Below are 14,127 nucleotides of genomic sequence, written 5' to 3'. Positions count from 1 at the left end.
GTTTAACTTGTGTAGAAGTATTGCATGGACCACACAGTCAAATACTTTTGTTAAATCAAAGAAAATATCTACTGTCCTCAACCTATCAATTAGCTCTGATAGAGCATCCCACACAAAAGAAAAAGCTGTGTTTTCTAAAGTCTGGCAACAAGTCATGTCTTCTGAGATGTAGCATTACCCTCCTACACATGGCTTTCTTAAATATGTTTGAAAGCACTGGTAGCAAAAAAATTTGCCAATAATTGTCTACATTCTTTACCAAGTGTTTTCCATAAAATGGTTTCACTAATGAGTATTTCATCCTGTCAGGAAACCAACCACACTGCAGAAAGATGCACAAATGACAGTACAGAACAAATGTATGATGCACTAACCTTCATAATGCAGGGTGTACATGAAGTCCGGGAACACTTTCAATTATTTATTGCACAAGAACCAAACATCATACAGATATCATACATATTACATTTTGAAGAGAAACCCTGATTTTTTAATTTTATTTTCTTTTATTTTTATTTATTTTTTCCCCATGTATACCGCCACAGCGTAGTTTGGTAATTTGCCGATAGCCAGCACTAGTCACAAATATGGCGAGTTCAGTTACGGAGCGAGCTTTCTGTGTGTTGGAGTTTGACAAAAACTGTTCAACGGATGTTTAGAACCAAGTACAGTAAGAAGCCACCAACAAGAAAGGTCGTTTACCACTGGCTTTTTTCTGTGGGGACCCATTAAAGATCTGGTGTATGTACCATCTCTACCACGTGATGTAGCAGAGCTCCAGGAGAGAATATGGGAAGCAACTGCCACAGTCAACAATGCCATGCTGGGACAGGTATGGTAATAATTTGATTACAGTATTGACATCTGCCGGGTCACTAATGGTTCGCATATCATTTTATTATTATTAGTATTATTACTACAAACTTTCAGAGTTTCTCTTCAAAATGAAATATGTATGACATCTGTACAATGTTTAGTTCATGTAATAAATAATTGAAAGTACACCCTTTACTACTTGAAATTTCATCATACCCACGGGAATCTTTACTCTTTAACAATGGAATAATTGATTGAGTTTCATCTTTGCGTGATTCATGTAGCTGCATGTGATGTAGTTGTCTCGAAACAGGAGCTTTCAAGAGTTCTGAATATTTCTTTCTTTCAATAAAAATTTTGGTGTCTCTTGCTGATGATTGACAAGAAGTGATTGTTAAATATTTTGCACAACTCTGGTGGATCACAAACAGTTTGATTCTCATGTAGAGGTGTATAATGTTGAGCATTCAAATTCTCCCCTGATACTTCTTTCACAGTTGACTGTACAGTATTAATTTTGTTCTGAGAGCTACTGATTCTCTTAGTGCAATAGATTGTTTTAGCCTCAGCACTTCGTTATATTGTCGGCAGTGAAATTTTATTACCAGACATTCACTGTCCTTTATATTATGATACAGCTTCCACTTCCTCCTGCAAGATATTCTAATGCTGTTAGTTATCTAAATTGATTGTTTATTAGTACTTCATGCCTGCTTGCATTTTGTTCCTTTCAGAAATGAACCCTAGTTGGAAAGTATACTCTCTGTACCAGGTTGTAAGATTCAAGTAATTCCATTAAAATTTGTTTCTTAGGAGAATCGGTCAGGAAGCTTATATTGAAATCCCCATACAAAATCAGCTTTTGTAAGATCTGAGACTGGCACAGTGTCAAGCAAAGACAAATCATCTGACACCAACCTGTTCATGGACCATCTACAGGAATAATTCCTAACCACCAAGAATCCCAAGCCCTTCACTAGTTCAGATTCGCTGATTTCATCTTGTGAGTGTATGAGATTTTCCAGATATTTTGTACCCAAAGTTTGGAAATAAATAATTTCATTGAGTGAAAGCAAATTCTCATACTTATTTTGGATATAAATGAACAAGCTTTATTAGTAGAATTATATGCATTTTTGCTATCGAGAATAGTTGTTCAGAATATAAAGTTTTTATTATTATGTAAGAAGATTTATTAGGTGTCATGTCCTGTTTAGCATATTGTATTATTTGCATGAGGTATTCCAGCTAGTCTGCATGCTGTTCCAGGAGAGTTGAAGACATACCTGGAGTCTTGACGGGCAAAGTAGTCAAAGGCGGCAGAGAGTCTTCTGCACCAGCCACACTGTCAAGAAATACCAATGACAGAAGTTTATATCAATAATGTATATATGTATCAATACTATGAAAGGAAAGTTGCAACTCATTATATGGTGGAGATGCTGAGTTGCAGATAGGCACAACAAAAAGACTCGCAAATAAGCTGGTCGGCAAGGCCTTCGTTGAAAATAGGTGAACACACACACACACACACACACACACACACACACACACACACACACACCTCACACACACGACTGCAGTCTCTGACAACAGAAGCCACATTCCGAGCAGCAGCATCAGTGTGTGATGGGAGTGGTGACTGGGTGGGGGTGTAGTGGAATGAGGGTTGTGTAGTGCTGGAATGGGAACAGGGAAGGGGCTGGATGGGTGAGGACAATGACTAACAAAGGTTGAGGCCAGGAGGGTTATGGGAAGGTAGGATATATTGCAGGAGAAGTTCCCACCTGTGCGGTTCAGAAAAGCTGGTGTTGGTGGGAAAGATCCATATGGAACAGGCTGTGAAGCAGTCATTGAAATGAAGGACGTCATGTTGGGCAGCGTTCTCTGCAATGGGGTGGTTCACTTGTGTCTTGGCAACAGTTTGTCGGTGGTCATTCATGTGGACAGACAGCTTGTTCGTTGTCATGCCCACATAGAATGCAGCACAGTTGTTGCAGCTTAGCTTGTAGATCGCATGACTGGTTTCACAGGTAGCCCTGCCATTAATGGGATAGGGTAGGACATTTCTCATTTCATGGCACGATGAGAGAGAGTTGAAACCGTGGCGGAGAAATTAATTCAGTTCCTCCAGTCCTGGGCGGTACTGAGTTACGGGGGCATGCTTCTTTGTGGAGGGACAGTGAGACTTTGTGAGATGGTGGGAGACTGGAAAGACAAGGCACAGGAGATTTGTTTTTGTAAAAGATGCAGATGTGACGCACAAGGGTGGCTAGCCTGTATGGAAGGGACTTCTTGGTACGGAAGAGGTGGCAGCTGTCAAAGTGGTGGTATTGCTGGTGGTTAGTAGGTGTGATATGGACAGAGGTACTGATGTAGCCATCTTGGAGGTGGAGGTCAAGATCTAGAAAGGGGCTTGTTGGGTTGAATAGGACCAGGTGAAGCAAATGGGGGAGAAGCTGTTGAGGTTCTGGAGGAATGTAGATAGGGTGCCCTCGCCATCAATCCAGATCACAAAGATGTCATCAGATCCAGGTGAGGGGTTTAAGATTCTGGGTGTTTAGGAAGGATTCCTCTTAGATAACTCATGAAAAGGGTGCCATGTGGGTGCCCTTAGCTGTACCTTGAATTTGTTTGTAGGTAATGCCTTCGAAGGAGAAGTAATTGTGGGTGAGGACATAGTTGGTCATGGTGACTAGGAAGGAGGTCGTTGCTTTGGAATCGTATTGGGCATTGGGAAAGTCAGTGTTCAACAGCGGTAAGGCAATGGGCATTAGGGATGTCTGTGTAAAGGTGATGAACAGGGCTACTCTCTCAGTGGGAGCAGAGTAACTGGCCACAAAGGGGCATCCCGGGTGGTTGGGTTTATGGACTTTAGAAAGCATGTAGAAGGTAGGACTGCGGGGAGTGGTAGGGGTGAGCAGAGGGATGGACTCTGGTGATGGTCCTTTAGGGATTTGAGGAGTGATTGGAGATCCTGCTGGATTTCTGGAATGGGGTCATTGTGGCAAGGTTTCTAGGTGGATGTATCTGACAGCTGGCAGAGTCCTGCCAGCTAAGCAGCAACCACTGTGCTGCATTCTGTGTGGGCATGGCAACCAACAAGCTACCTGTTCGCATGAATGACCACCATCAAACTGTAGCCAAGAAACAAGTAGACCCCGTGCTGCGTAGCATGCTGCCCAACACAACATACTTCATTTCAATGACTGCTTCACAGTCAATGCCTCATGGATCCTTTCCACCAACACCAGCTTTTCCGGATTGCACAAGTGGGAACAATCCCTGCAATATATCCTGTATTCACATAACCCTCCTTGCCTCAACCTCCATTAGTCACTGTCCTTACTCATCCATCCCCTTCCCTGTTCCCATTCCAGTTCTATGCAGCCCTCATTCCACCATAGCACCCAGTCTTTTTACTTCTTTCCTATTCCGCTACCCCATTTCTGCCCTGCCGTACGTCTAACCTCCTGACTGCACATAGCTGCCCTACCCTCTCTCCAACACCTCCCTGCATGCTCCCCAGCAGCACTTCACTGTCTCCCACCGTACCCTACTATCCCTCCCTGTCCCCACCCCAGCCCCACCTTCTCCTTACCCCCACCTCCTTACCTCGCCACTCACGTCATCCACTGGTGCTGCTGCTCGCAGTGTGGCTTCAGTTGCCAGAAATTGCAGTCACGTGTGTGTGAGTTGCGTTTGTGTGTGTGTGTGTGTGTGTGTGTGTGTGTGTGTGTGTGTGTGCGCGTGCGCGCGCGTGTGTGTCATCTATTTTTTATGAAGGGCTTGCTGGCCGAAAGCTTATTTGTGACAGTCTTTTTGTTGTGTCTATCTGCGACTCTGCATCTCCGCTATATGGTGAATAGCAGCTTCCCTTTTATTGTTACATTCCATCCTGGATTTTCTATTGTTTGATGTATATATGTATGTATTAAAGAAAATACTTATTATTCGGAACCCCTAAGGTCTCCTGTATAAAGATACTTACCATCTAATATGTGTTGTATTTAAAGACGCGATAAAACCCTTAAAAGATCAGAGCTACCACATTCTTGTTTTAGTAAAAATTAAGTTATTCTACAGATAAGAAGATTATTTAACAAGTTGGGGGTCTGTAGACTACTCCAAGCTGAAGATCACAACAAAGTAACTTAAAAATATAAACAAACCCTCACAATCTTCATGATGTGGACTGAGGACAAGAACACCCTATCCACATTCCCTCAGAGCCTCCCACTTTCTCTCCCATTCTGTTCACCTGATCCTCCTTAGTCCAACAAGTCACCTTCCTTGATTTCTATGCTCACTTCCATCCACATCCATCCTACCAACCAGCAACAATGTCTCCTCTTTGATAGCTGCCACCCATTACACACCAAGAAGTCTCTTCCATACAGCCTAGTCATCCATGGTTGTTGCACCTGCAGAGGCAAGCATTCCTTCACCAAATATTCCAAGGGTCACACTGAGGACTTCACAGTCTGAAATTACCCTCTCCATATTGTATGGAAACAGATCTCTGTGCTTTATCTTCCATTTCCCAGGTACACACAGTCAGGGCACAAAGGAGCACCCTGCCGCCCCCCCCCCCCCCCCCAACAAGTCAGTACCACCCAGGGCTGGTGCAGCTGAATCACATTCTCTACCAGGGTTTCAGTTATGCCCTGATGTGAGAAGTGCCCTCCCCACAATCCTTGCCTGCCCACCCACAGTGGTATTTTGCAGCACACAAAGCCTACACAATATCCTCGTCCATCCCTGCTTCCAACCCCTTGCCCCATGTATCATATCCCTGCAATAGATCTAAACGCAAGACCTGTCTCATACATCCTTCCACTAACACCTACCCCAGTCCTGTCACACACATCTCCTAAACCATCAAAGGCAGGGCAACCTATGAAAGCAGCCATGTGATCTACCTTCGTAATTGTAACCACTGTGTCACATTCTGTATGGACCTGACCACTAAACACATTCTGTCTGCATGAATGACCACCACCAAACTCTGACTAAGAGACAGATAGACCACCCATTTGTTGACCTTGCTGCCCAACACAACATGCTTGACTTCAACAATTGCTTCATGGCCTGTGTCGTATGCATTGTTCACACCAACATCAGCTATTCTAAAATGCACTAAGTAGAACTCTCACTGTAACATACCCTTCATTCTCACAAATTCCCATCCCCTCCCCCCAACCTCATCCTTCACTAGTCCCTGTGTTGCACATGTCAATCCCCTTCCCTGCTACCTTAACATGCCTTCTATCCTATATTCACACCTGCATAGTCCCTTCCTCTTCTCTCTCCTCTTGTTTGCTATCCCCCTCCATTCATGTCATCTCCAGCACAGCCTCCCGATGCTGCACTGCTGCACCTAGCAACCCACTAACGTGCCCCCCCACCCGCATCCACCTCCCCTGCATCCTGACAGCTGCCCTGCAGGCAGCACTAGCATCTTACCCCACCTCTACTCTGCTATCTGTCGCTTTCTCAGATCACTGTTCACCTCAGATGCAGCCACAGTCAGGAGTTGGCATCTGAGACAACATTGGGCAATATATATATTTTGTGTGTGTGTGTGTGTGTGTGTGTGTGTGTGTGTGTGTGTATGTGTTTTATCTGCATCCAGTAAAGGACTTTATCTGATAGTGTATAATATCTTGCGGTCTTTTTCATTATGTCTGTCTCCCAACACCACCTCTTCATGGTGAATAGAAATCTGTTATCTTCATATTATTCTTATTGCACAAAATATTATGGTGTTAAAAAATATGAATCAGTGAATATATGATATTTTTAGATGATTTGTACCCTACAGATAATTTAGATTTAATATATATTTTTGAGCATCATTTGAAATTTCTAATACGAATGCTGAATATGGATGCATATAGTTCAGCAGTCAGTTACTGTGGGTCAGTATGGAGATAGGAGGAGGAGGAGGAGGAGTACATTAAGAAGGAATACAGATATGGAAACTACTACTGGCCACACAGAGAAGGTGTTGAGTCACAGACAGACACAAAGAAAACACTGCTAACATTTAAGCTTTCAGGCACAAAAAAGTCAATCTTCAGAAATAGGAGGCAACAGTGGCCAGAGACAGTGGCTATGTGTGTGCGAGTTGTGCTTGCATCCAAAAACTTAAATGTTGGTTATCAATTCATTGTGCCTGTCTGTGACTGGACACCTCCTCTATGTGGTGAGTAGCAATCTATCCTTTTTTATAATATTGTTGTCATTTCATCCTGAACTTTCCATTGTTTAACATGAAAATGTTGACACTCAAAGATTTTACAGTAATCGGCCAAAGTAGTGATTCATGGACAGCTGATAATAATATTCACAATAAGCAGGGCTCCAATAAGTAAACTTGAGATATTCATCAAACAACTTGATCAATTATCAATGGAAAATCCAGGATGGAATGTAACATTATTATGAAAAGGATAGTTGCTACTCACCATATAACGAAGATGATGGGGCACAGATAGGCACAACAAAAAGACTGTCACAAAATGAGCTTTCAGCCAACAAGGCCTTTGTCGAAAAAAGACAACAGGCATGCCATTTATTTTCGACAAAGACAGTGTTGGCCAAAAGCTCATTTTCTGACAGTCTTTTTGTTGTGCCGATTTGCGACTCAGCATCTCCACTAAACGGTAAGTAGCAACTATCCTTTTCACAATATTGGTCAATTATTAAATTTATTGGCTTTGAAGCAGAAAGTGGTAATAGTAAGTGGGAATTTTAATTTAATTTTTTAGAGAATACCTATTCTAGAGCTACAAGAATCCCTTGCCATTCATATAATTTAATTCCCCTCGTACAATTTTCGACAGGAGTTATGGGAACCAGCAGCTCTGCTATTGATAAAATTTTTATAGGCACAGTGAAATTGCAAAACCAATGTGTAAATTTTATAGTTGATGATCTATCAGATCATGGTACCTAACAACTGATGTTTTAGATTACATATGTAAATGATATTCCTCTTGTATTGTCAGGAGATGCAAATTTTGTCCTTTTTGCAGGTGATTACGTACAGGAATAAAAAGTAATGTCTGTCCTTTACTGAAAGGACAGTTAATGAATTATTTGAAGATTTCTGTAGATGGTTCAAGGCAAATAGATTATCAATAAAGTTTAACAAGACTCAATGCTTCTGCATTGTTACTTGTATTGTACTGAAGACCACGAAAATATAAGTACTTTAGATGAACAAAATCAAAATGTCAGTTAGGGATACTTATCAATGGTTTGGTTTGATTTAACAAACTGCCAGACTCAGTAATGGTAATGATTTCAGTACAATATTAAAATCTGTTTTGAAAGAAAACTGTTTAACTTTCTTCAAAGCATTGTACTTGGTAGTAATGCTTGTGTTAAGGATAATTTGGAGCTGTAGCACATGAACTGTAGATGTGATGCATCAGTTGTTTTATGTAACACTTAGTTTGTGTATATAATTGTTGTATTACCAATATTTATGGCACTTAACAAAAATTATCAATTTGATGATTGCCTGGGGGTTGTGCAAGTAAATAAATAAAACTTATTGTCTAAAATCTGTAGTTCTGTATTTCTTACACTGACCATTATGCAGTCTTTTAGTTATTAAGTTTTATTTATATTTCTGTTCCAGATGTCATCATTTGGGATCCCTTACAGCAACAATATTGCGAATACTGCCAAATTATATAGCAACATATGCACCAATGGCAGTTGTTATGATAGTTAATCCTATTCTCTATGTTAGCACAACAAGAGATGTTGAAAATGTGATAGCACGCAGCTTGAGCCAATTTACAAGCAAAGAACGTAGCTTGGTTGATGCAATAAAACTTAAGTATTGCTTCATTATTCTTGCATTTTATCTTTGTTGGCTACCCAACATTGTGAATGGTGTTCTTCTTTGGACACTTTGGTTTAATCTTCCAGAAACAGTCATTGTCGTTATCTGGTACACTATGGTAAGTAGAAATAACAGCAATAATAATAGTAACATTAATAATACTTGTAAAATTCAGGAATGATTTGAGGATGGGTGTCTCTCTCTCTCTCTCTCTCTCTCTCTCTCTCTCTCTCTCTCTCTCTCAATCTCAATCTCCCCCCCCCCCCTCTCTCATGAAACTGTAAAAGACAGAAACCAGTTAGTGTATTGCAGAAAGCTCTGTACAATACATTACAAAAAATTCAAATAGAGCCATCAAGTTAACTTTGATTACCCTGTTCCTAATAAGATAAGCTGTGCTTAAGTAATTGAATATGAAAACAGGAAACAGAAATTAAGAATGGTACAACCAACATCTGCAGATTATTAATTAGTGTCACATAATCTTCAGTTTTCACTGGAACTGGATAGTTAGTGTTATGTACCTGTGCAGTAAGGTTGATGATAGCAGAGGAGCTCTATTGTCAAATAACTATAGAAATGACTGCTTTGTCCTATGCACATTCAGATCAGTAGATTTTTGAAGGCTGATTTGTCCCTTGACTGTTACAGTCACCAGATGTTAATGCCTCTTTTTGCTTTTGTGTGTGAACTGTGAACCATTTGGCATATACTTGTGCTTTTACATCAAAGGAGGGCCTAGTGGCATGAATACACAAACTAACTGAAATACTGAAATGCAGTTCTTTGACCAAGTCTGGGATGCAATTGTATGTTCTACAATGCTATACAACATCAAATTTTTGAGCTCCTTTTGGATGATGTACTATTTTCATTCACTAATGTCTTAAGACTCATATTCTGGGGTAATGAGTCATTGAGGAAATAAAAGTGTTTGGTGCACAGAGGTTTGAAACAAGGATAATATGAGTTGTCCACCGTAGAACATCCAGCCAACATCTCCTTAAATGTGGCAATGCAGGCTTTCTCAGTGAATTTTGATGATGAAGTTTACTCAGGTTTGTTGTTGTTGTGGTCTTCAGTCCTGAGACTGGTTTGATGCAGCTCTCCATGCTACTCTATCCTGTGCAAGCTTCTTCATCTCCCAGTACCTATTGCAACCTACATCCTTCTGAATCTGCTTAGTGTATTGATCTCTTGGTCTCCCTCTACGATTTTTACCCTCCACGCTGCCCTCCAATGCTAAATTTGTGATCCCTTAATGCCTCAAAACATGTCCTACCAACCGATCCCTTCTTCTAGTCAAGTTGTGCCACAAACTTCTCTTCTCCCCAATCCTATTCAATACCTCCTCATTAGTTACGTGATCTACCCACCTTATCTTCAGCATTCTTCTGTAGCACCACATTTCGAAAGCTTCTATTCTCTTCTTGTCCAAACTGGTTATCGTCCATGCTTCACTTCCATACATGGCTACACTCCATACAAATACTTTCAGAAACGACTTCCTGACACTTAAATCTATACTCGATGTTAACAAATTTCTCTTCTTCAGAAACGATTTCCTTGCCATTGCCAGTCTACATTTTATATCCTCTCTACTTTGACCATCATCAGTTATTTTGCTCCCCAAATAGCAAAACTCCTTTATTACTTTAAGTGTCTCATTTCCTAATCTAATTCCCTCAGCATCACCCAACTTAATTATCCTCCTTTTGCTTTTGTTGATGTTTATCTTATATCCTCCTTTCAAGACACTGTCCATTCTGTTCAACTGCTCTTCCAAGTCCTTTGCTGTCTCTGAAAGAATTACAATGTCATCGGCGAACCTCAAAGTTTTTATTTCTTCTCCATGGATTTTAATACCGACTCCGAATTTTTCTTTTGTTTCCTTTACTGCTTGCTCAATATACAGATTGAATAACATCGGGGAGAGGCTACAACCCTGTCTTACTCCCTTCCCAACCACTGCTTCCCTTTCATGCCCCTCGACTCTTATAACTGCCATCTGGTTTCTGTACAAATTGTAAATAGCCTTTCGCTCCCTGTATTTTACCCCTGCCACCTTCAGAATTTGAAAGAGAGTATTCCAGTTAACGTTGTCAAAAGCTTTACTCAGGTAATCAGCCAAATTTCCTACTTGTCATTTTTAGTGAAGTTCAGGTTCGTGTCCAGTTTATATTTTTATAGCTTCTGGACTATAGGCTCCCCTGCCTCATCTGCAACAGCTGGGCCAGATGCACACCTTCAGAAGGGGTGTTGCAGATGGTGATGGGGAGGGAACTGTGGACAGGAGAGGGGACGGGAGGGAGTGGAGACCTGTGACACATTGGAGGGTCCAGTTGTTGCATCCTAGTGCTGCCTGCCTGTATGTTTGATTCTGTCCCCATATCTCCACCATCTCTTTGAAGATTGAGTCCCAGAACCCATTTGTCCAGTACACAGTGTTCAAAGTCAAACATATGACCTTTATTGAGACTGTACTCCACCACTGAAGATATATCTGTTTTGCCGATGCAAATATATTCACAACAGATGCTTTAGACTCCAGGTGTCAGAAGTCCTAGTTTGTCTTTCATTGAGTCAAGGATATTTTTGATTTTAGCTGATAAGTGGAAAATGGTTTTAATGTTGTTTTTCACCAGTATCCTGGCAATCTGGAGGTGCATGATTGGTGCAGCCATCACAGACCAGGCAGAGAAGCCTGCAGTCCAGTGGCTATACAAACTGGATGTGATCAGGACGCTTTGCCTGAAGATGATGAGTAGAAAACATTGCCACCTTGACTTGGCTGATAACACAGGCCAATGATGGAAAAACTTTTTTGCTGAAAATACCTTATTATTATGTTTTTTAGGGTGGGAAATCCAAATATGACACTTAAAAACTGTATCACCCACCATTTCTTCACATTTTACAGTTAAATTTATTAAATTAAGCAATTTTTTAAAGAATTTAACAGCTTTTATGTAGTTGAAATAATTTAAAAAGGAGGTGTAATGAATGTAGATGATGTTGCCGGCCAGAGTGGCCGAGCGATTCTAGGCGCTACAGTCTGGAACCACGTGACTGCTACAGTCGCAGGTTCGAATTCTGCCTCGGTCATGGATGTGTGTGATGTCCTTAGGTTAGTTAGGTTTAAATAGTTCTAAGTTCTAGGGGACTGATGACCTCAGAAGTTAAGTCCCATAGTACTCAGAGCCATTTGAACCTCCTTTTTTTTTTTAGATGATGTTGGTAGCACTGCTGAAAAACATTTGCTGGCAAAAAAGGTCAATTCTATTTTTGTGTTAACAGATGGTGTTTTGTTTACTGTCAACCTAACCTCACTTTCCAGTTTCCTGTACATGTGCTCAGTACAATGTCTAATTGTGGTTGTAAAAACTCTGCTGACAGTTTTTGTTATAGTTGTGGTGAATTTGTGATTAACAAACACCAAAGAAACATTACAGGCTTTATGAAAAAGGTTTATCTATCACACTTTGGATCTAAACTTGGTGATTAAGATAGATCCTGGGCACCGCATAAGGTATGTTGTGTGTGTTGAAGATCTGAGAAAATGGTCCCAAAAGGAGAAGAAAGCCTTTAGGCTTGCTGTTCCTATTGATATGGAGGGAGCCAAGAACTCATTCCAATGATTGCTACTTTTGCAGTGTTGATATTACTGGTCATAATTCAAAAAACAAGAAGGTAATAAGCCACCCTAACCTTCTGTCCACCATCCGACCAGTAGGGCATGGTGTAGATTTGCTGGTTCCTGAACCACCAGATGACTTAAATTCTATTCCAACAGAAGTATTTTCTGATGTGCAATCTGATGTACATGAACCAGATGATAATGAATTCCATTGTAATACAGAAAGTCTCGACTTACTGACTTTATTCCTTTGGTCCCTATGGGGGCATAGGGCATCCAGGTGAACTTGCCATCCGTCTCTGTCTTTGGCCATTTGCCCCAACCTGTCTTAGCCTCCCTGCCTCTCTCAGCATCCTTACATTCCAAAAACCAATACGGGTTTTCCCTTTAGGCCAAAGGTCATATCCTTAAGATCCATCCGGCTGTTTCTCCTTTTAGTTTCTGTGATATTTGTTTTTCTTGGTGGTGCTGTTTATCAGCCCACAGCCCCCGAGTGTCAATGGGGCTGCCACCTCATGGTCTGGACACCTGCTAAGGTTTTATTTCAGGGCCTTATCCCTTAGATAGCTTGTCTTCACCACGACTACAGAACACTATCCATCCCTTCGCAGTAAGGCCTAATACAGAAAGTCTAGAGCCCAAATTGTTTACTCAGGCCGAGCTTAATGATTTGGTTACGGATCTGGGCTTAACGAAAGAAAAAGCTGAACTGCTTGGCTCTAGATTAAAAGAAAAGAACTTATTGGCAGTTGGAACCAGCATATACATGTGTAGAAAGAGAGAGCAGCAATTTTCCAAGTTTTTTCAACAAGAAGGTGATTTGGTGTACTGCTCAGACATTCCCAATCTGATGAATGAGTTTGGTATTGAATACAAAAAGGAATACTGGAGGCTGTTTATTGATTCATCCAAAACTACTTTAAAGGCTGTTTTATTACACAATGGAGCATGTATGCATCTATACCTGTTGGACATTCTGTACATATGAAAGAAAGCTATGAAAATCTAGAAATAGTGCTATATAAAATAGGCTATTCTGCTCATGGTTTAATGATATGTGGCGATCTAGAAGTAACATGCATGCTCCTTGGTCAGCAAGGTGGCTTTACCACATTTCTGTGTTTCTTGTATGACTGGGACAGTAGGGCTAGGGATAAACACTGGTGCAGAAAGAACTGGCCTATGAAGGAGTCTTTAAAACCTGGTGAGAAGGACATTCTACACAAAAACCTTGTAGATCCAAAAACCATACTCCTACCACCTCTACATATAAAGTTAGGCCTAATGAAACAGTTTGTAGAGGCTTTGTCTAAATATGGACCATGTTTTAAGTAGCTCTGCTAAAAGTTTCCACACATTTCAGAAGCTAAACTAAAAGAAGGCATCTTTGTTGGACCTGACATTAGAAAATTGATGTTTGATGTTAACTTTGAATCCACAATGACCTTAAATGAGAAAGAAGCGTGGGTATCATTCAGTCAAGTTGTTACAAAGTTCTTAGGACATGAAAAAGACCCAGAATATGTTTCTATTATAGCTACAGTGTTAAAGAAATTTAAAACTTTAGGATGTTTAATGAGCCTGAAAGTTCACTTTTTGAACCGTCACCTTGACTACTTCCCAGACAATATGGGAGAAGTTAGTGAGGAGCAAGGAGTGTGTTTTCACCAGGACATTAAAGTGATGGAAAAACACTACCAAGGCCACTGGAATGCCAACATGATGGGGGACTTCTGTTGGTCACTTCACCGAGAAGGTCAGCAAGCTACTCATCATAGAAAAAGCTACACGAGAAGCTTCAAAGAAAAAAGAA

The 14,127-nt window shown here is 40.8% G+C and overlaps 1 protein-coding gene across 1 annotated transcript in view; it reads left to right on the top strand.

Annotated features, from left to right (window-relative positions):
- LOC126262303 (G-protein coupled receptor 143-like) overlaps positions 1–14,127 on the top strand; it is a 167,667-nt gene that overhangs the window by 145,120 nt on the left and 8,420 nt on the right. Inside the window, exon 5 of the mRNA XM_049958844.1 lies at positions 8,468–8,795. Within this exon, the coding sequence (XP_049814801.1) occupies positions 8,468–8,795 (328 nt within the window). The remainder of the gene's footprint in view (positions 1–8,467; positions 8,796–14,127) is intronic.

This window comes from Schistocerca nitens, chromosome 1, assembly GCF_023898315.1.
Source record: "Schistocerca nitens isolate TAMUIC-IGC-003100 chromosome 1, iqSchNite1.1, whole genome shotgun sequence".
Lineage (NCBI taxonomy): Eukaryota > Metazoa > Arthropoda > Insecta > Orthoptera > Acrididae > Schistocerca > Schistocerca nitens.
This window is presented reverse-complemented; position numbering and strand designations above follow the sequence as displayed.